This window comes from Suricata suricatta, chromosome 15, assembly GCF_006229205.1.
Source record: "Suricata suricatta isolate VVHF042 chromosome 15, meerkat_22Aug2017_6uvM2_HiC, whole genome shotgun sequence".
Classification (NCBI taxonomy): Eukaryota; Metazoa; Chordata; class Mammalia; order Carnivora; family Herpestidae; genus Suricata; species Suricata suricatta.
This window is the reverse complement of record NC_043714.1, coordinates 40,763,018-40,787,004: the sequence shown is the minus strand read 5'-3', so window position 1 is coordinate 40,787,004 and position 23,987 is coordinate 40,763,018. Positions and strand designations below refer to the sequence as shown.

The window sequence follows — 23,987 nt, the reverse complement described above, 5'->3', positions numbered from 1 at the left end:
CTCTCTCTCTCTCAAAAATAAAATAAAACATTGAAAAACCGACATAGGCAATCTATAACTATAAATCCACAATCTAATTTTAACTTTAAAGTTAAAGAGTAAGACTCAATGGGTACAATCTCAGGAAGTGAGGCACAGAGAGGACACTGGGCATTTGACCTAAGCAGGAAGTGACAAGGAGAAATTCAGACTCCTGAAAATGTAGTATGAAAGTAGAAAAAAGTGAAGGAGTCACTGGATTTCCATCATATAAAACAGCAGCTTAAATAGTAAAGAGAAAGCATATTTAGGAATACCATAGCAGCTGGACCTAGAGTTATATCAGTTTAACATATTAAGTGAAGAAGCAATATAATTACTAATGGGGTAGGGGTAAAAAATTTATAATTCTCTTTTATATAAAAAATATGGTACTGTCAGAGTCATGTTTATTAAATAATAAAAATTAACATTTATTGAGTACTTGGTTGGGTCAGACTCTGTTCTAAGTACATTATGTGAATAGATTATTTTGTTTTCAAAGGAACTATATGAGATAGGAATATTATTATCCCAATTCTACAGATGCAAAAACTGAGGCACAGAAAGGCAAAGGCCACATACTTGGCAAATGCAGAGCCAGGATATGAACTCAGGCATTCTGGCTCCATAGTCCTATACTTTTAAACAGGATGCCATGCTTCCTCTTAACTCCTACTCAAAAGAATTATGTCACTCCACATGTCAGTAGTGTCAAGTTAAGGGACACAGGACTGTTTAGAAGTACAAAAAATTCTTTTGGAATTTTATTCATATGTTTACATGAATAAACAGGTTTATTCATAGATTTTTGGAAATCTATAGGAGAGTTGAGTCCTGAATTGAAGGAGGGTGGTTGCTATCAAAAGCAACTGAAGTCAGTGTTGGAAAAAGATACTCAATCCACCTTTGTATGATGTTTATCCATGCAACTGAAGCCAACCCAATTAACAGTGATTTCGGGTTCCATGCTGACTACTAAAAAAGTTAGACTCAAAGCCTAGAGAAGACACCAGTTTTATTCCCATCCAGAGCAGATAAAATACTCTGGAAGCTTACAGTTAAGAGATAAAGAAAATGAAGACCAGAGAGTTCGAATGACCTGCCTGAGGCCAAAACCATAGTCTGAGGCACAGAGTGACGCAAACTCTGATTCAGAGGAGTCCAGTTCTCTCTTTGCTCTACCACTTGGTTGTTATTCACGCTGGCTGAACACATCAAAATAAAATTAGCTTCACAAATGCATGTCTGGGCCTTATAAGAGGAAAAAATTTTATACTTGCCGGCCTCATGTCTAGAACCCACTTCATTCTGGAATGAAGGTAAAGAGAGAAAGAACAGATAGATTACCTGGGGAATATTTTTAAGGGAAGGAGAAGAGGATTCACACATAAAGTATCCCAGATCCTCCCTGAAGGAATGCATGTTTTTGGGTTTTGTTTGCTAGGCAATTCATCTCTCTCAAACCTTACACGATTCTAAAAGCAGACCTTGAAGTTATGTCTATACTGGCACCTATATGTGTAGGTGCCTGTGTATGCTTCAATTCTATTCTAAGGGGTTCTTAAGAACAGAGGACATGCTTTAAACCTTTCTGTGTGCCCGGCTCTTACAAAGTGCTTTCACACAGTAGGTGTTTTCAGTATGGAAGTGATGCTAAAAGTATAAGTACAAGCAATATAAGGTTTCCAAAGAGTTCATTTTCTTTCTAAAAAAATAGCCCTGTATTCAGGTCTCTTAGTGATTTTTTTATTAGTTTATTTTAGTGGGGAAATTTTATGCATTCCTCCACCACCACCCTTGACCTGCCAGGGGACATTTGGCAATGTCCGGAGACATTTTTGGTTGTTACAATTTGAGGGGATGGTGCTTATTGGTATCTAGTAGATACAGGCCAGGGATGGTGCTAAACATCTTAAATGCATGAGATGGACCCAACAATAAAAATTTATGTAGCTCCAAATGTCGGTAGTGTCAAGTTAAGAGACACAGGACTGTTTAGAGGTACAAAATGTACAACCACCTCTCCATTTTGCCATTTTTAAAACGCAAGTAAGACATAAACCAAAATGGCACACCAAAGATTTGTCCCAAGCAAGACCATTTCAGCAATCTGTTGTTAATATGACCAATTATTTTTAATGGGTTTATTTATAGGATTAGAAGGGCTTATTAAACACTGGGAGAAATGTATGGATTTAAATATATATATACACACACACACACACACACACACACACACACACACACACATATATATATATATATATATATATATATATATATATATATATACACACACACACACATATATATATATTTACCAAAGGGGATGTTCTGCTCTTTACTATATATGAAGCTAAGTCTACTTCACAGTTATGACAAAACATTCTGCTGATGAGGCATTGTAAGGCCACCTCTGCCCTAACTCAGATATGGGACTCTTCAAATTATTTCACTATTTCTTTTTTTTTAACTTTACTTATTTATTTTGAGAGGGAGAGAGTGCCTGGGGGGGGGGCACACAGAGAGAGAGAGAGAGAGAGAGAGAGAGAGAGAGAGAGAGAGAGAGAGAGAGAGAAAGAGAGAGAGAGAGAGAGAAAGAGAGGGAGAGAGAGAATCCCAAGCAGGCTCTACACTCAGTGCGGAGCTCCACCTGGAGCTCACTCTCATAACTGCAAGATCATGACCAGAGTCAAAACCAAGAGTTGGATAAAACCAACTGAGCCACTCAAGCACCCCAGATTGTTTCATTATTTATAATCTCACTCAAAATCAGCCTTTTTGACTGGCACACAAAGAGGAAATGTATGGTTTTTTTGTTTGCAAATAGGGTCATCAAAAACCATTTGCACTTTTAGCTTATTCTTTTTATGTCTATCCATCTTCATCTTGTCTGGGTTCACCTAGAAGTTCCTGTTTTCCAGTCTAGATTCCTTGTGTGGGTCCTTACAGAAGGATCATTCCTTCAGTCCTGCATTGCTGTCTTTGACTTCTGTCATGGAAAAGATGACCGTGGCAAAGCCATCCCAACAGCCTGATAATGTCTTTAAGATGAACAAGGAAAAGGAGGCAGGGGGAGCTGCTGACTTTTCTTTGGACGTGGTCATGGCTTCCTTACATACTCTCTAGCTGATGCGGTTACATTTGCTACAGTTTTATTTGCTTGTTCCTTTTCCCTAGTGGCTCATCACAGTTGATACTTTGGATATCTGGCATACACTTGAATAAAATTTCTTTCTTTAAGGGGACAAATTGATCCTTTTCTGAGAATAAACTAACAAAAAACATTTGGTCCTCAGGAGGATCTCTGAACGTACCACAGTAACCAATCTGTTCATTATTCTCCATGTTGAGTTAAACATGTCACTACTGAGATCCTCACACATTGGTTGATGACTTTATAAATATTTACCAAGATCTTTAATAAGTGAGAGTGCTTCCCATGATATAAAGGCTCCGCCGCCATCATCCATGGCACCCTGCCCAACGTCCCAGCTGTCCAGATGTCCACTGACCAGTACAACCTAGAACAAATAATGAAACAAGAAAAAAAAACTAAGCAGAGATGACATGAAAGAGGAAACATTCATAGTCATTCTAAATACAGAAATGAAACTTTTATATTTTCTTTTCTATTTTTACATCTTAAAAGACCTATGTCATTACCAGTGGAAAATTTGGTATAAGGCTCTCTATAAAGGGTGTAAGGTCATCATAACAGTAATAAAAATTCTCACCTTGTACTTCTTTTCACTAATATAACTTTAAACACTAAAGTGAAATGGTTTATTACTGACTGATGTTTGACAACTTTATTATATGGCTTAAAAGCTAAGTGACATAAATGGAACCCAAAACTCCAACTGTATTCTCAACCGTACCAAATTCTAGCAGACATATAATAAACATGTGTTGAATTGAATTCGAATGAAAAAGTGAGAACAATAACTAATTTTTAAAAAAATTATTATGATTTGTGTATTATAAATCACTCTGGTGTTGAATAAATAAATATACTAAGGTTACAAACTAGAGTCTAGTTAAACAAAGAACTTAAAAAAATTAAATTTACACTAATGTTAAATAAGTCTACAGATTATACTACAAATTTTAAATCACCATAGTCTTTTTTAAATTTTTTTAATGTTTTATTTATTTTTGATACAGAGAGAGACAGGGCATGAGAGGGGGAGGGGCAGAGAGAGAAGGAGGCACAGAACTGGAAGCAGGCTCCAGGCTCTGAACTGGCTGTCAGCACAGAGCCTGACGTGGGGCTCGAACCCACGAGCATGAGATCTGACCTGAGCCAAAGTCGGAGGCCCAACCGACTGAGCCACCCAGGCACCCCTAAATCACCATAGTTTTAAATTATTTTCAAGAATAATTAGTAATTCGCTCCAGGAAAATATAAAACATATTTCAATAAAACTAAATTTTACAAAAACATCTTAAACAAAGCAAGTAAAATGATGCTTGCTTAATGAGATATCCATATGGATAAATTGTATCTTGACCACTATTTCACACAGTATACAAATGTCAAATTAGATGAATTACAAATTGAAATAAAGATGGTAGAGGAAAGCATAGAACAGTTTTGTCAACTTGGAGTAGGCAATGATTTCTTAAACTGAACCCAAAAAGCATAAACCATAAAAGAAAAAGCAGCAAATTGAACTTTAAAAAAATAAGGAGTATCTGTTCATCAAAAGACTCCATTACAAGAGTGAAAAGGCAACCCACAGAGGAAGAAAAGATATTTACAAAACATATATACAACACAGGAATCTTATCCACATTATACAAAAAATTCCTACCAAACAGAAATAAAGAGGGAGTCAACTTATAAAAACATGAGTAAAGACTTGAGTTGACAATTCACAGAAATAGATATACAAATACTAATAATCATATGAAAACGTTCTCAGGTTCACTATCATCAAGGAAATAAAAATTAAACCACATTCAATACATTTCCACCAAAATGTCTAAAATAAAAAAGATAGAAAATGCTAAATATTGGTGAGGAGATAGAGTGATTGGAACTCTCACACACTGTTGGTGTGAGTGTAAGTGCTTAAAACCTCTCTGGAAAACTGGCTCTCTATTGAGTCTGAACTTATACACACCCTGTGCCCCAATGCTTCCACTTCTATATATATCCAACAGGAATGTATGTGTGTATATATACCTTCACCAAAAGAGATGTACTAAAATACTCAGAATATTCATAATAGCCTCCAGTCCCCCAACAAAGGAAACGGTTTTAACGCCTGTTAGCAGAGAATGAATAAACTGTGTTGTATTGCTCAATGGAACACTACATAGTAGTAATAATGAACAAATACAATACATGATCAATGGAGATGAATCTCGTAAACACTATGATGAATGAAAGAAGCCAGACATGAAATAATATACATCATGTATAATTCCATGTATGTAAAATATGAAAACAATCAAAACAAAGGAGAATGGTTGCCCAAGGTGAGAAGGGTTAGACATGAAGGAGAGTTTCTGGGGTGCTGGGCACATTCGGTTTCCTGATCTGGGTACCAGTAACACAGGTGTGTTCAGTTGGTGAAAGCTCATCTTGCTACACACTTAAGATCTGTACACTTTCTCTGACAATATTACATATCAATAAAGAGTTTTCAAAAGTTCAACAGATTGATGTCTATATACAGCATGTAATAAGCAAACCAAAGTTGAATGAATCTTCTTGATGAATGAAATAAAAATGCCCCATGACTCTGGGAAAGCAGGATTTGGGTTCTGAAATATCAGGGTGACCCCTTGCATTGCCTGCTTCTCCAGGCAGCTGTCGGATCCCCCACTGATTCTGCATATACACACAGCCAGACCCGGCTGACATGACTTCATTGTAGTCACAAACAAGTACAATTCCTCGTAACTAACGAGACTAACAAATGGCCATGTAATGAACCCAAATGGATTGTTTCTAAGGAAAGAAAAAAAAGAATGAAGAAGAAAACATGCTGCAATAGCAGGAAATTCTGATTCAGACACTGGTGTAATCCCATGTGGGCTGAACAAGCCAATTAGTCAACATTCTCACCATCCTCAGAGCCATTTTCTCAATGACATTAGCGTTCCCATGGATTAAAAGTGTCAAAACGTGTTTTAATGAACTTTTCTCAGTTAACACATAAGAATAACTAAATCAAAGCAGCTATTATTTCATCTTTCAGAATAACTGAGGTTATTTTACAATCATATATTTCTTTGTGTTTTCTAAAATGCCTCCATTATCCAACCCAGAATTATTACTTAAGTAAATAATTAAAAGATGGGGGAAATGGTTTTGAATGATAGGAAACTAAATGTTATCCCCAAAAATAAGGCCTTTGGCACAGTGCTAAGGAAGACTTATTATAAACCATTTAGATTATAAGAGCATGTTTTCATCATATCAAATCAGAAGATATATTGGGGGCTACCATGAGATAGCAGCTGGAATTTTGATATAAAAACTAGGTAGTGACAATTCAGTAGCACTTTTAACGAACTTGAGTTCTCCGAATCATAAGAGCTCTACTCCCCTTAGAAAACAGTAATGCACAAGATCACATTCAACACCATATCTGGACAGGATGCCTTACTGCAACCCCACAAAGCATAAACCAGTAGCGCATACAAACTCAACATACCTTATGTCAGGGTCAGGCAGAAATGAACATTACTTATAATACATATGGATCTGATTTAGGCAAACAAACTAAAAACTGACTACCAAGAGACATAGTAAGCTCTAATTTCATGAAAAAGAATCACCTGATAAAAGACAGGAACATACACAGTCCCTTCACAGGCTCTGTTGGCAGGTGTGGAGCCCTTAGTGCAAATGCATGGCCTAGAACCAATGGAGAAGTGGGACACCCACCTATTTACCCCCTTGTGTGCTGCTCCCTGAGGGCAGGTAGAGCACTGACCAATTCCCCACCCTCCACGTTCCTTTTCACCACCATCTCTTCCAAAGCTGGTAAAGAGTAAAAATTATTAAAACAGCAGCAGCAGCAGCAGCAGCAGCAGCAACAATAGCAGGCATTCCAAAAAAGTTAGGGAGGCAGAAGGGGAACTGTGATGATCTGAAATGTAGCTTCTTTGTGAGGCACACGTTAGCCTTACAACCAAAGACTCAGGCATTGGGGTCAGGCAGGGTGGTGGGGAAGAGGGCCTATCACAGTAGGCCAGAAACACACTGGATGGAAACCTGCTAAGAAGAACACAGACCAGCAGCGGCACACAACCCCTACCAGCCAGCTGCGGGCCTGAGGGCAGAGGTAAAGGAAATCCAGGGTAGATAGACAGCAGCCTCAAGGACAAGCCCCTTCCGTCTTCATTATTGCTGCATTCGGAGACGCTGAGTGCAAACAGATATGCCTGATTGAATGATGAGTAAGAACACAATCAAAGTGAGACGTATGAAAAAGATGGCAGAACAAGGGAGAAAAAACAGCTTCAGTGAAAGTACATTCTTATGAAAACAAGCTAATTCAAGATACTGGAGAAAATGCCATCATGTTTGGCATTCACTGCATGTGTTTATTCAACAATTTGTATTGAGTTTCTATTATGTTCCAGAAATACAGAAATGGGGGAAAAAAACCCTCTAAATATTCTATCTTAATGGGATTATCATTCTGGTAAGGGAACCAGACAATAAACAAATATAATATAATGGTAGTTTTAAGTGTTATAATGAAAAACAGGGCAAAGAAAGAAAACACAGAGTGGTGGTGGTGGGGAGAGGTCAGTGTGCTTCCTCCTAAAATGGGGACAGCCACAGGAGAGTTCTGTGCCTACCCTACAAGGAGAGGAATCTGGATAATCTATAAAAGCATAACTTTTTAAGGCCCATCAGAGATTTCAGATTGTGATTCAGCCAGTGGAGCTGAATTCCAAAAGACAACAAGCTCAAGCAGAGATGGGACACACAAATTGCTTGGCCTTTCACAGAGACAGGAGAGACAGGTGACAGTAACAGACAGAGGGGCAGACAAAAGCAGGAATGAAGTAAACAACTAAAAGGTTAACATATTCTTAAAAGGTGAATGTGGGTTAATATGAGAATTTAGAATACCTGGAAACCTCCCATGTAAGGCACTAGGCACCCAAATGTTCAGATCCTTTCCATAGGTCTCTATCAGGTACTCACAAGACATACTGGACACACGGTAGAACCCTTATGACCAGATACTATTGGGAGGCAGGTGCCAAACATAACCTGCTTCTGGGGCCCTTCTCTCATATGAAAAAGTCATCTGCTCCTCCGGGAGAAAGAGGGTACTGTCCTGCAGGGCAGTCCTGGGCAAAGGTCAGTGGCTATTGGGAAAGGAGTAGAAAATTTCACTCCCACCCTGTACTGACACTAGGGAAAACATGTATGCCTCTTGGGAAGGGCAGGAAAGCTGCTCATACCTAGAATCCTGTGCTGACTTAAAGCAGAGTCCTGCTGCCATGGTGGGAGGGGCTCAGCGTGGGGTGGGATACTCATTCCCATGACATATGGCAGAGTTTGGCTTCTGTATGGGCTGGGGAAGAGTAGAAATGTTGAGAAAACCCCACTCTTGACCTCAGGCACCCAGAGCCTGCCTAAGATGGAGGGGCAGGAGAACCAAGAAACTACCCTGTCCCCACCAGGAGCCCCCAGTGAGCAATAAGCACAGCATTAACAGCTTCTAGCTGAGGGAAGGGCCGGAGCATAGAAAGAAACACCTGCTGTGGTGCAGACATATAGAGCCTGATGAAAGCTGAGGATAAAGCAAGATACTGAGAAAAGTCCTCCAAGCAACCAAATCCTTATACTAAAAACAGAGTGGCAGCAACCCACTGCCAGAGAAATTTGAAGCATGTGAGCGTCAAAGGTAAGAATAGAGATAATGAAATCCAAACCTAGCTCAGCAGTGGAAGATGGACTCAACCACTTTCAGACTAATGGCTGGACAGAAGAGGAGTAATCACTTTATCACTCACATATTATTCCCCTCAGGCTCTGCTGCTCTGGTACATACGACATCCAGCATCCAATCAAAATTATGATGTATAAAATAGGCAAGAAATAAAACAATCCATTGTCAGGAAATACACTATTCAACACAATACTGTAGAACCAAATGTAACCCAGATATTCAAAATATCAGACAAGCAGTCTAAAATGATTAAGATTAATATGTTAAAAATCTAGCAGAAAAGATGGGAAATTTCATCAGAGAGATGGAAACTATAGTTAAAAAGTCAAATGGAAATGAAAAATACAATTATTTATTGATGGACTAAATACTTAAGTGAAGTCAAAACTTAAAACTTTTGTAAGAAAAAGAAAAATATTTTCATGTCTTTAGGGGAGGAGGAAGTCTTCTTAAACAAGATACAGAAAATGCGAAGCATGAAGAAAAGATGCACAAATTCAACTATAAGAAAATGAAGACTTTGTGTTTATCAAGAGAAACACAGAATGAGAGGAGTTGCTACAACTTGGGAGAAGATATAGTAAATATAACCAAAAAGTGGTTTATATACAAAATACAGTAGTACCTTGGATTGCGATTAATATGTCCAGTGAGTGTTCCACAAGCCAAGCCAATATTTCTAGTAAATTTTAACTTGATAAATGAGTGACCCTGCAATACAAGTAGTACATGACACCAAACATCACATGACTACAACTGAGCCAATGGTTCTTCTCTCTCTGTGGGATTGTGGGTGATCAATGCAATGTCACATTTCTGTGAAATCTTTAAAAGGAAGCAAAAGCAAGTATAGTTGGATAGGCTCCTTGCTAAAGTTGCATGAAAAGAGAAAGATTCCACTGAGCCAATAGATAGCAATGATTCTATTAGTGATAGTGAAAGTTGTCCTACACAATCACTCTCCTCTGTCTTGTCTCCCTCATACCAGCCATGAAGGTTATCAAAGGTAAGTTCACATTAATTTGTTTATTTTTCTTTATAGTTTGTATTTTCTTTATTATTTTGTATTCTACTAAAGTATTATAATCATTTTTATATGAATATTTTTGGGTCATGAAACGAATCATCTGAGTTTCCATTATTTCTTAAGGGGAAATTTGCTTTGATATACAAGTGCTTTGGATTACAAGCATGTTTCTGATATGGATTCTGCTCACAAACCAAGGTTTTAATGTATATAAAGAATTCCTACTATTCAACCAGAAAGGATGAGCAACCCAAAAAGGAATTGGAAAAAAGACATAAATACGCATTTCACAGAAAAGAAATTATAAATACCGAGCATTTGAAAAGATGACCAACCTCATCATTGATCAGGGAAATGCAAATTAAATCCTAAAAAAAATGCCATTCTGTACCTCTCTAACTGGAAAAAGAAATTAAATCTGACACTACAAAGTCCTGGCAAGGATGCTGAGCAAAAAGAATTCTCATCCACTGTAGGCACGAGCAGAAAATTATTAAAGCCATTTAGGAAATTATTAGGCACATCCAAGTTGAGCATATGTGCATCTCATAACCCAACAACTGCACTTTAGGTTCATATATTAGAGGAATTCTGGCACTTGAGTTTTGGAACATGTGTACCAAAATGGTCATACAGAAGCAATCATAAAGCCTGAAACCAGAACCAACCCAAATGTCCATCAACAGTAGAAAGGATGAATACATTATAGCATAGTCATATGGTGGAATATTATAAAATAGTGAAAATGACCAACAAGTATATCTATCAATATAAATGAATCTCAAGACCAAGATAAAGGAGCAAAGCAACAGCAAAATAGGAAGTCACAAAAGAAATAGAAGAGTATGATTCCATTATTTAATTTCAAAATCTGGATGAACTATAGAATACAATCTTTAGCAATGCATACAAAGATAGTAAAATCATGAAGGAAAGCAAAGTAATGATAAACCAAAATCAGGATAGTTTTTATATCAGGTGGGGGTTGGGGCAGAGAGAAGAAGATGATCAGAGAGAGTCATACACAGATGATGTGAGTGAATTGCTAAGGCACTGATAGTGTTCTTTCTCTGAAACTGAGTGGTGAAACATATGTAATATGTAATCCTTTCATTATTGTTCATTAAATAAAGTCTTGCAAATGTGCATATTGAACAATACCAAGAGTTATTAAAGATGTACCTTTGAAGGCATGGGGCTCAGAGAGTTTTGTGAGTTCAAACAAACATTGCACGTCAGATAGATCTCATTCTAATCCAATTGTCACAAAGCAATGAAACAAGTCTACATTTACTTACAATCATAAGCATGATACTAACGTCTGAAAAAGAAAGAATCAAAGATAACTGAAAACTATAGATCAAAGATAAATGTGAAAATCAAAATTACTTATATCCATACAGAGGTCATACAGAGCCATCATGATAATGACTCAATGGTCTCCAAATGCCCACAGTAAACAGAAGTTATATAGATAATAGATATGCTAAGAAAGGGCCACTAAGAAGATAAGTTATACTACTCTTCTTGGCATGCCTAGTTTTTAACATTCTGCATTTTAAATTGTAAGTTATTAGGTGTTTATTGAAACCTAATCAAGTTCGTATTGATTGATCCTTAATAAACAAAATATCCACTTAACTTTGAAGCATGCTTCATTTTACAAATGTCTTAATCAAAAAACTCAGAAAGGCACTACTTAGTATTTTTGTTTTTTGTTTTTGTGATGTTTTGCTTTAATTGCAGCTGCTTCATTTTCTCGGTCTCATTTTATTTGGTGTATGGTAAGTGGTAGCAGGAGGAGTATCGGGGTTGCAAAGTTCAAGGCCTAGTTCATTTCCGGACACAGGAAATCCCCAATCCAATTTTCAACAACAAAAATCATTAGATAGTTGAAAAATATGACCTAAAAAAAGGATGAAAAAAATTTTCTCATTATTTGGTCTTAGAGAAGCAGCCAAGAGGTGATCTAATAATGGGCTTCAGCCATGACAAGGCCCATCTGTGGAGAGGATCTGAGCACCAAAAAACACAGCAAGGGAACCAGGATTCGGCCCTAGCAGTGACTGTGAGGGTCATATATAAGTGATCAAGAATTTTCTAATAGAAGGCTTTTGTAGAAGTTAAAAAGTGGCTAACAGGGAAAAGGTTATGAAAAATTTCATTCCTGGGAGGGTTTCTAAAATAGGTTGCATTCTTAGGTTTTACATGGAAAGCTAACAAAGAAGGGATAAATAAAATCTTCCAAGGTTCCATCTAGTCCAATATTCTGTGACAGTTCTTAAGAATTCTTCTTATATTCTAATCACTGTAAAGGAGCAAATTGTCCTTTGAAAAGTCTCCATAACCTCAATAGACTTTTCCCTGAGCATCTCCTAGGTACTCTGGCTGCCAAGATCTTCCCACAATTTAGAATCTGAATGCAGGTGGGCAGGCACTTCTCAAATCCATGTTTTTATAATCCCTGTCAGAGACAAAGCCTTGGTTTTCAAGGGGACTATGTTTGAACAAATACCGTCCTTCCCAATGAACAGAGTAGGTGGTCTACAGAATAAAGCTAGGCTCCCGATACACAGGGTGTGTTCAAAGACAACAAACATCTGAGCTCCTTTTGAATTAATTTATATTCAAGCTTTGTTTAGTGAAACTTCTGGGTATTGACTGCTTGCAGGATACAGACTTCGTTCACATGAAAATGAACCACCTGTCCAAATGCTCACACATCACTGCACCTACTCCTGAAAAAAGCTGTTTCCCCTCCTGGAGTGTCCCCTCTTACATGTGCGGGGCACTCAGATTGGCTTCATAAAAGAAAGATCATTCCTGTTCCTGGCTAAATACTCTAAGCACATTGCTGATATTGAAGAGTAAAATAAGAAGGGCCTAATTTATCTGTGACTCAAGAAAAACCAAGCCTTAGGTAGACGGATGAATGTGATTGCAGTGGACTTGGAAGAAATGGCTGAAATTGACTAAAGGTGGACTTGCAGATGGGACAGGGCAGAGAGTGTCTATGGAAGAAAATCATCCTGATTAAATGAAGGTGAGGGGTTTCATCTAGAAGTCACGACTGGTTGCAACTGGTGATGATAACCTCTTACGTAAAAGAACTGTGTTCCTGGATCCCTTCTCCTTTGGCCTAAGCAGCCACAGGACAAGTTATCTCACTTGACAGGATGGAAAGAGTAGAAGAGTTGAATAACAACACTGTATGTGAACTTCCTCAAAGGAGGAAAGGGAGACAGAGTTTAAGCAATTACTATCTCCATAGTGATCATCTTTTCCATAGTCAAATCCAACTATGGTACTGGGCACAGGTATAACTTCTCTATTCTGACAGCCATTCACTCATCACTATCGTCAAGGCATTTGTTAGCCATGGCACATAAGATTAAAAAACAAGAAATAGAAACACTTGGTATTTTGGTATTCTATAGATTTTCACTATTCAATTAAGACAAGCTAATAGAGGTATCATCAATATTTCATTATAGAAAATGAGGGCCAAGATGCTGCCAATGAGAGAGAGAGAGAGTGGGGGGGAAGAAAGAAAAGAAAAAAGGAACTTTTTAACTTAATTTTTTTGCGATTTAGGTTTATAAACTAAAGGATTACTTTGGATTAGGATTATTTTTGAATAAAGGATTACAATGTTTTGTAAAATGTTTGTTGGTATATTGATTGTGGAAAATTTCTCAATTATTTAACTTTCTGTGATCTTCTGAATGTTATCTACAGAAGTCAATCTGCAAGATCAGCTGAAGGCTTCTGTCCACACATTATTCTCCAGCTTCCAGTTTTGTACCTATTTGATTAGCCACGAAAAGAAACTAACAACAGACCAAGGTTCCCTATGCAAATGAGTTTTGTCACTCTGAAAAGCACAGTAACCGGAAGGCTGTATAATAATTCCTCCCGTACCAGCAGTTTCCATAGAGGGGAAGACAAATTACTATGGATTAGTATACAGATTTACTTCTGTGGAGTTTTTCCCTAGCAAAGAAATTTAGTTTGAGGATAGGGTATTTTTAGTTACTTTGTGAATGATTAGGAAAGGAAGGAAGGAAGGATGGAAGGAAGGAAGGAAGGACAGAAGGAAGGAGAGAAGGGGGAGGGAGGGAGGGAGGACAGGAGGGAGGAAAGGAGGGATTGAAGATAGTGTAGAGCTTGCTTCAGATTCTGTTTCCCTCTCCTCTGCCCCACCCTGTCTTGCTCGCTCTCTCTTAAAAAAATAAACGTAAAATTAAAAAAAAAAAAACGAAAGGAGGGATTGAAGCAAAATGCTGACTAGCACAAAAAGAGAAGGTGAAGTAGAAGACAGATTAGAGGGCAAGAAGACTGCAAAGAAGCTTTGGCTAAGGCAGAGGAATAAAAAAGAAAATAAATCCAGGTCCAGATGTGAACTCAGACTTATGTCAGGTTGCTGAGGCTCATGTGACAAAACTAAGAGAAGGTGTCTCGCCATGTGCTTATGTGCACTAGTGTGATGTCACTATGGGTGACTATCTTTGCAGCTAAGACTAGATAAGCTGAGAAGCAGAAAGGAGGCTTTGAGGAACACTAACCTGCCATGAAAGCCAGTGTATTTTAAGTGACAGTTACCTAAATTACTTCTACCTCAAACATCCGGGTTATTCTGTTGGCTCCTGCCTGCCAAGTCTATGGACCACAGCAGTGATGGGGAGTCAGAGGTCAACGATCCCAAGTCCAAGACTTGGGCAGTGAATCTGGGGTAGCTTCACAGCTTCCTATGATGTCAACACTTGATGACAACTTTAATTTTGATGCATGAATTATAGATTAAATAAAATATAGTCAAATAATGTTATATATACCCCTAAGAGGACTTTTCAATGGTCTAATTTTTGTCTTCAGAACAAGGTGTCAAGAAGCCACGCTTACTTTGAAAGATTCTATGTCTGCATAGGCAGCAAGCTTACTGTTCAAACATAGTACTTCCTGGTCTTTACTCCTCTCACCATATTTGAGCTCACATACTCTCAGCCAGGTCGTTTTAGTTAATAATTTCTGCATACAGACTCTAGGAACAAGCCAAATGTCATTAGCATATTTTGTTTTAGGAAGGGGATGTTGCAACTATTCAACTTTTTATTTTCTTGTATCTTTGTATAAAAGAATACTATTCTGCCCATTAACCCTGCTTCAGTCTTATTTCTTTATTGGAATTTTCTTCTCCTAGGAGGAAAAAGAATAGTTTTCTTAACTAGAATTGCACCTAATATAAATGTTATGTAAGTGCCAGAAAAAAGTGTATATTATGTTTACTTACCCAAAATGAAAAATTCTTCCTTTCCATTTAAAATATAATAAATTAAAACTTAGCTTCAATATTCACTGTCAAATAACACATCTACATTAAGAAGAGAAGTGATCATTTTAGTCTCAGAAGAATCAAGTCTCTAAAGGCTAAAAAGCTGATTAATCTCATAATGTTTGTGTACCACAAATCAAAATAGTCTGAAAGTGATTTCTTCTAAGTTCAAACCAACTTGGTCACACTTTGCACAGCACAGAAAACTTATCTTTTGCCTTCTTAAGAGTGAACTTCAAGGATAAGGAGTAGAAGCAACTTGAAAGTTATAATATTTGGTAATGGCAGATCTGCTAGATAGAAAGGGGTAAAAATTGGTCCTAGGGCCTCAGAGTCTATGAGGAGTGACTATTTAAAAAATACATAATGAGACTACACGATAATTTTCAGAACATATCAGAGACCACGAAGGATAATCAATAGTATAGTGTTCTTCTCTCCAAAATGCAATTAATTGAAATAAAAGGACATCATGATAAAAGAACACTTAACAGGCATGGTGACATTATTGCCACACTGAAGGCTTAGATTTTTTTAATGTCAACACTTATAAGGTTATCTATGTTCCCCTAAATATTCTGACTTGTCATGAGATTATAGTCTCATCAGTTATGTTTACTGTAGCCATGGATTTTGAGTAATCAATTGTATACCCTGGGGAAAAAAAAAAAGAAGGAAAACAGGAAAGAAGGAAAGAAAGAAAGGAAGGAAGGAAGAAAAAAAATTTCCATGAATTGTACATTTTCTAAAGAAACAAAAATACCAATAAAAACAAATGTTTATTAATTTAACTTGTATTTTTATCATTGCAGTGTATTTTAAGAGACTATAAAATTAGAGGAAGATTAAAAGAAATACAAAGTACAGTTCTCATGAAATCACATTTGTTATAAGTGTTAGCATGTGTTTAACTTAAGTCAGCCCTGGATCTCAGACAGCATTTCCATCAATACTTTGGAGACGTACTTATAAACTTCAAGGTGCTAAACATAAGATGAATCATTAATATGTTGAACCAAATAATCAAGGTCCTATAATATCCTGAAGCAGAAATGATAATTCATCAGGGGTAAATATCAAGGTGTATACTGTACTCTGAGATGCTGGGTTGATAGCGGTTCACCTGGGGAGAATCAGAAAATGTAGGTGGGCCCAAACATATTGAGCAGTATGTCTCAGCTATGGAAAATATTAATAAAATCTTAGGGTTTGTTGATGGAAATATAGGATTCTGATTTTGTAAAGTAATACTCCCATTCCCATTAGTCAAACACTTTTTTCTCAATCTCTCTCTCTCTCTCTTTTTTTTTTTTTTTTGGCCCAGATACCGATAGGACCTTCCAGAAAACAGACTGTGGTTGGAGAAGAGGGGTCAGAATTTTATAGTGCCTGGAAAAAACACTGTTTTAAGAGCAAGTGTATACGTTACCCTGGAAAAGAGCAGGCTTCAAAGGGCTAGATGCTTCCTCCACAAGAGGAGTGGACTTGATCAGATGGTATAACCAGGCCAGCGAGCAGGGTGTGTGTGCAGATAGATTTCAGCTCACTAGAAGAATGAATCGGAGCGGCTCAACCAGGGAACAGAGGAGTCCTCAGAGGAGTAAGCTGCCAAATCCTGGCAGCGTTCAAGCAGAAGTGGAAGGAACAGCTGTCAGGCAAAGAATGGATACCTGACCCGAGGTTCGAGTGGCAGGTGGGCACTGAGCCAGATAATGTCCAAAGGCCCTGTCAGCTCTAAGATTCCATGATGGTAAAAGGAAAAATGGGCTTATCTTGGCCATTATTCAGTGAGAACTGTTAATGATTTCCTGTGAAACCTATATTTGTTCTACTATAAGTTTCTATTATCATGTTTTTTCTTTAGTTGGACCCAGAATAAAATTTTAAAGTTATTGTACTAGTAATATTTATTGTCAAGAAAATAAGACATACTAAAAAGAACTTTTTATGACTTAAAATTTGGCTTCTTGAATTGGTGCCATGCTGCATCAACTTCCTTTGGAACCTAGGGCCCTACTGCGGGAGGCATAATAATTGTAATCACGATCCATGCCAACCTTTAGCTTATAGTCTCCTTTGGTCTATAATGGACTGTTATTTCTTCATTTGCATAAATTTTCTCAAAGTTATTTTAATTTTTTGCATCCTTGGGTAGAAAATTCTATAAGGTCACCATCCCCATATGGTACTTCCCTTTATCTGCTCTAAGATTACCTTGTCAAGCACATAATACTTAACAATCATGCCATTATAGACATTTTCTGAGACTTTTTTTTCCCTTTGTAGGGTGAAGATTGCTACACTCTTTATAACGGTCTCATCATACCCTTTTGATGGTTCCTTTTGAACTTTCTCCAATTCCATTGGATTTTGAAGCTGTAGCAATCAAACCTATAATGCATAGATAACATAACTTTTTTGTGTGCTATATAGAAACTATAACAGCCTTCCTGATATTTCCCAGAATTTGCTTATTTTCTTTAACTGCATAGAATTACATAAATTAAGAAACCTACAATAATTCTGAACTCCTTCTCAGGATCCTACATTCACACCTATTACAGCTGGAATGACCATAGGAGATTACAGCCAATGCTCTGCTTTTACACAGAGAAGTGATTTGCCCAAGTAACAGGGCCTGAAAATAGAACTCAGGGCTTCTGACACAGAGCTTAGGGCTCTTTCCATTCTGTCTTTCTGCCTGCCTCATAAAAAACAACCAGTGACTACTTTTCATTGCTTTTCTCTAATGCATTAACTTTTACTTGACTGTGCTGAAAATTAATCTGCTCCTTTTTGCCTACACACATAGTCTAATGAGTTCTTTCAACAATTTATCCCTATCATCTGGACATGGGCAAGTGATTTAACCTCTTTAAGCCTTGTTTCTCCATCTGTAAGGTGGGAATAATAACACAAACCCAACTTTAAAGTGTCTTGTGAGAATGAAATGAGATGACATAATATCTTCATCACTATCAGTCACTGGGCACAAAGTATGGATTCCTTACATGGCTGCCATTATAGTGCCGATTACACATAATTACTGTAAGATCACCCCAAACACTGCAAACAGTTCTCTCTAGGAAAAACGCACTTGGGGAGTGGGAGAGCAGAGTGGGTTTCACACACACCGCTTCATCAGGCACAGGTTTCGGTGCTATGTGCTGCTAGCTTGAATTAGAGGGAGCATCAATCACAAGCGTATGTTATTTAAAATATGACAAATATTCTAAAAATGTTGTTTGGCGAGTCTAATTTAAAACAGCATGAACTTACCCCATTTAAAAACATTCTTACACCATGAAATGGCTAAGTTACATTTTTATTTCAGTAATAGGTTGCAAAGGGGAAAAAGAAGTCATAGCTCAAGCAATCACAACACACAGCCCTCCCTAACTCTGTAGTTACTGTGTGCAAATGAATCCCAGTGTTTGCACTAGAGCTTTCCATGCACCTGAGGTGAGTTGTCCTGGCAATGGCTAATCTAATAAATGATTCCACTGTCAATTGCATTTCTAGAGTTAGCAAGACTGGTCACACAAAGGCTCTCTCTGTAGGAGGGCCTAGAATATAGGGAGAGAGTCCAGAATAGAGTCTTAGAAAACAAACCAAGGTCTGGCATATTTCATGTAAAAATGAGAAGCTTAAGCTTCTTTTAAACAAAAAGCATATCTTGACATTACATCTGAGCATAATCTCTGCAGAGAAGGCATGAAGATCGCCAAGAATAGGGAGTGGATGATAAATGGAAGGTATCAGTTTATGCTAATATAGACAAATATAAGTGTAGCATTGTTTAAAGATCAAAGAAAATGCTAAATGGCCCATCAAAGAGCTCCGTCTCTTCTCTTTCAACTCTATACTCTTAACAATTGGTGAATATTTATTTTTTAATTTTTTAAAAATTATTTTATTTTATTTTTTAAAAATGTTTTAAAATTTATTTTTGAGAGAGAGAGGCAGCGTGAACAGGACAGAGTCAGAGAGAGAGGGAGACACAGAATCTGAAGACAGGCTCCAGGGTCTGAGCTGTCAGCACAGAGCCTGAAGCAGGGCTCAAACTCACAAACTGTGAGATCATGACCTGACCTGAAGTAGGAGACTTAACCAACTGAACCACCCAGGCACCCCAACAATTGGTGAATCTTAATCTCCATATGTTCCTTCAGTAAACTTCAGTAAGGTAGGGCATATTTCAACCTTCTCTTTGCCCCTCTTCTTACAACATAGTGGTTAAAATCATGGACTCTAGAGGCAGGATTTAAAGTCTCCTTCCTCCATTTAAAAGGAACCTTCACCAAGCTGCTTGGGTTTTCTGGGCTTCCGTTTCCCTGTGTCTAAGAATGGACATTAGAACTGCCAATCCTGTTGATGTAACAACAATTGCAAGAAAAGGGCCTAACACATTGCCTGGTACCCAGTGCCTGTTCAGCTCATCTAGTGTCCTAATCCATCTTAGTGTTTATTTATGCCCAATTTATATGGTATCTGGTCTTAGAATATGAGGCTCTCTCTGATGGTAATTCTCAAGCTGTGTGGGGGCTAAGAATATATTCCCTTGGCAGTAGTGGGCTGGGAAGGGGAGATAATGTGCAGAGTTTGAAAATAAGAGGCCTCCCATCCCTGACTGATGCAACTGAACAGGGGAGAAGGGAGGAGCATGCCTTCTTTCCTGACTCCTCAGCTGATAAATACCAAACTCTCTTCTAATGGCCGGGATCTTTTTATTTCCTTCACACATATTACTCATAAGACTTGAAATACAGTAGAGAATCAATAAACTAACTTTGATTTGTTTCTGTTTAGTAATAAAATGTGATTCAGAATCAAGCTAGTTCAGTCCCTTAAAAAAAAAGAAAAATATTAGGTGGTTTATTTGGTTAAGGCGTCCGACTTCAGCTCAGGTCATGATCTCACCGCTTGTGGGTTCAAGCCCCACGTCGGGCTCTGTGCTGACAGACAGCTCAGAGTCTGGAACCTGCTTCAGATTCTGTGTCTCCATCGCTCTCTGCCCTTCCCAGTTAATACTCTGTCCCTCTCTCTTTCTCTCAAAAATAAACATTAAAATATTTTTTTAAATGTTAGTTTTTGTGATCAATGTACAATTAAAACAGATTTATAATTAATTACTTTGACCTTTACAATTCTAATCACATAAACCCATTGAAGAAGTAAACTTTTTTAAACGAAACATAGTTAATGCATTTTGGCTCAGGTCATGATCTTACCACTTGTGAGTTCAAGTCCCACATCAGGCTCTGTTCTGACAGTGCAGAGCCTGGAAACTACTTCAGATTCTGTGTCTCCCACTATCTCTGCTCCTCCCCTACTCACCTTCTGTCTGTCTGTCTCTCTCTCAAAGATAAACAAACATTAAGAAAACAATTTAAAAAAAGATTAATGTGGGCTTCAAAGGTCAAGAACATACAGAAATATGGATGAAAAATTAGTACCAGAAATAAAATAAAGCTGAAAACTTAATTATGAGACTTCTGGTCAACAGGGTACAGAAAATTCACACCTTCATGAGCCTCCTCTGTTCCAAACAAAGGGCAATTAGAGATGAGTTATAAAAAGTGAAAACCAAAAGGCTATAGTTCAGTTCTAAAAACCAGATAGGGGCGCCTGGGTGGCTCAGTCGGTTAAGCCTCCGGCTTCGGCTCAGGTCAGATCTCACATTCGTGGGTTTGAGCCCCGCGTCAGGCTCTGTGCTGACAGCTAGCTCAGAGCCTGGAGCCTACTTCTGGTTCTGTCTCCTTCTCTCTCTGCCTCTCCCCCTCTCATGCTCTGTCTCTCTCTGTATCAAAAATAAATAAAACATTAAAAAAAATTAAAAAAAAATAAAAACCAGATAAACATCTCTGTGGACTAGAAATGGATTAGAATCACGAGGCTGTGAGCAGGTCTGAAGCCAGGGGAGCTGCAAGGCTTCTGAACTAGAGGCAGCACTGTCTGCTGGGCATTCTGCTCCTATAGGCACAGAGAATCTAAAATAGCTTTGCTGGAGATCGGGGGATCTATGCCGGGTTAACTGCATGAAAGCAAGCAAGGGGGATGGGCTCATGAGAAGAACCAAAAACAAAAACATGCCAAGTGATACAGCTTTATAAAGTTTAGTCTCTGGAGGAGATATGAACAAAGATATGGCACTGAATCAAGCTACCTGCTGGCTCTGTAACAGAATATATGATCCTCGTTATCACCATTGGCAAGAATGACTGGTGCAACGTAATAAAACCCAGCTCTGGATGGGCACTGTTGCAGGCCAGGTGAAAGTAATCACAAAACCTCCAGAGAGAGAATGGGGAGCCCAAAGGGAAAGAACACAATACGAACAACAATACAAATTTAATTTTAAATCATCCTACTCAAAATGAGTCAGCAAACCCAAATTCCAAAACACATGAAGAAGTACAATGTTAAAAATGTCAACAAAATCTACAACTGGAATAAAAATTCCATTCTATATTAAATTAAATTTATGGAAAAACTACATAACATTTTTTTTAAATTATGCTTAGGGTGATCAAAGGACTAATTTTCTAGAAAAAGAAAATTTACTGAAATTGACTCAAGGAGATAAGACAACCTAAAAATATCAATAAACATTAAGAAATTCAATCAAGAATCACAAATTACTTTCTTTCTTCCCATACACACACAAACTAAGCCAGACTCAAGAGGTTTTACAGGTAAATTTTACCCAGTATAAAGGAATAGAAAACCTTCAAACTAAGTCAATTCATTTATCAAGATGTTATCTTGAGACCAAAACATGACAAGGGCAGTACAATAAAGTAAATTACAGACCAATCTTATTTATGAATGCAATGCAAAATGATTAAACAAATTATTAAACGTGGTGTAAAACTTCCTCTACTTTCAACAGACAAAATTAGAAAACAAACAGACAACAAAGGTAAAAAATGAGCTTATGACTTCAGCTAATCTATATAATGTATTATCATAAGGCGAATTTGTCATTCTTGAAAAAGCAAACATAAAAACAAATAATATCCTATGTTTGGTCCAAAATGTGAAATATGTTAGTGATTCTCTATGAAAAAAATAAAATCCACAGCAACCCTATTTAACATACATGGAGGGTTCCGTGGATTTGTCCATGCAGACAGGGCATTTGGAATGATCCTGCTTATTGCCTAAAGATTAAAGAATAATATTGAGCAGAAAATAAGCACACAGATTCATTTACTCCTGCTTCGCTACCCATATCTGCAAAACTTAATGACACTGTACCTAGCACCACAGCTTTTATTTTATATGTGCACTATTGTACCATCAGGGAAATATTCACCAATCTAAAAATCCAAAATAAAAGCAATAAAACAGAAATATAGCTGTTTTCTGTTTTCTTTTCTGTATCAGATAGGAGCACTGAAGCAGTCAGTGCCTGCCCCACCCACAGGCTTCTCCTTAGGAAAGCAGCTCCAGGAGTTCTTTCTTCACAAAGTTGTTAGGGTTCATGCCATGTATGTCAACAGAAATGAGCTCTGCTTCCCTGGTTACAAACAATTATACCAAAATTAGCTCCTAAGTCAAACTAACATAGGTAATCGGATATGAGAGAAACTTACCTTTGACCTGGCTTGGCTCCAAAACCAGCTCAAAAGGGGTGAGTTGCATTGGATGGCAAGAAGCCACCGACACACAGAGAAGGGGACAGGGGGAGTATTGAGGAGGAAACATTTACTCTACCCTTCAAGTCCTTGTGGCTGGTCTAAGAATTATACTGCATGAAATAGATTAAGCCAAATTTAATTCCATATGCTTGGGGAAAACACGTAAACATGAAAGATTCCAAAGATAGTCAGGCAAAATGAGGTATAAATGTCATCCTGAATTAAGGAGAAAGGGGGAGGTGTCTGGGACTTCAAAGGGAAGGAAAGCAATTCACGGGGAGATGAAAAAGTAGATGTTTGATAAATGTGTACTGGGCACACATTGGGGCATAGAGAGGAATTTTAATAAACAGACTGTTAAATTCCTCCCTGTCTACTACCCCCCAGTTCATACTATAATATAGTTATTTATGGTGATAGCTCTTTTCTTGGAGCAGGCCCTCTAAATTCTTGGAACAGTTAGGAGTGTCTCCCTAAAACTTTTGATTGTTTTCAGCTCAAAATAATCTGTATGCCAAGGTGGCATATCTTGAGGTGATTTGTTCTGAACCACTATAGGAGAGAAGGGTTTCCTATACCCTCTGGAATTTATCTTGGTTCTTCTTTAATCCTACTCTATAATAGTATTAAAAGTGTAGGGAACAGTACTATGTTGCTAAAAAGCACATTATGTACCTGCCGTCCACATGTCCTTGTACATTTGTAGTAAATCACTATGCCCTATCCATTCTATGTTGTCGGGGTCCGCCAAGTTTTCTGTCTGCCTCAGGCAAGGATTATCACTCCGTTGAGTGAGCCAGTAAACAAGATTTGCTTCTGGAGGCTTGAGATTGCCATTTCCTGGTCAAAATAACTTTGGAGACTGTCTTGCTGAGCTAGACGTGAGTGGCCAAGGCACACAAAAGATCAAAACCGTATTCAGTGTTAGTTCTCCATCCCCCAAGATTGCTGAGGCAAAGTCGGGGTGCTTCTTTGATATGCATTTGACTCTGTAGCCTGCCTAGGTCAGCTTGCCTTGTTTCCCCCCCCCC

General features: G+C 37.8%; 1 protein-coding gene across 2 annotated transcripts in view; it reads right to left on the bottom strand.

Moving 5' to 3' along the window:
- The window catches only part of CPQ (carboxypeptidase Q), a 335,799-nt gene that overhangs the window by 145,467 nt on the left and 166,345 nt on the right, over window positions 1-23,987 (bottom strand). For both annotated transcript variants that reach the window (XM_029923922.1, XM_029923923.1), the window contains exon 4: window positions 3,434-3,545. In XM_029923922.1, coding sequence (XP_029779782.1) covers window positions 3,434-3,545 — 112 coding nt within the window. The remainder of the gene's footprint in view (window positions 1-3,433; window positions 3,546-23,987) is intronic.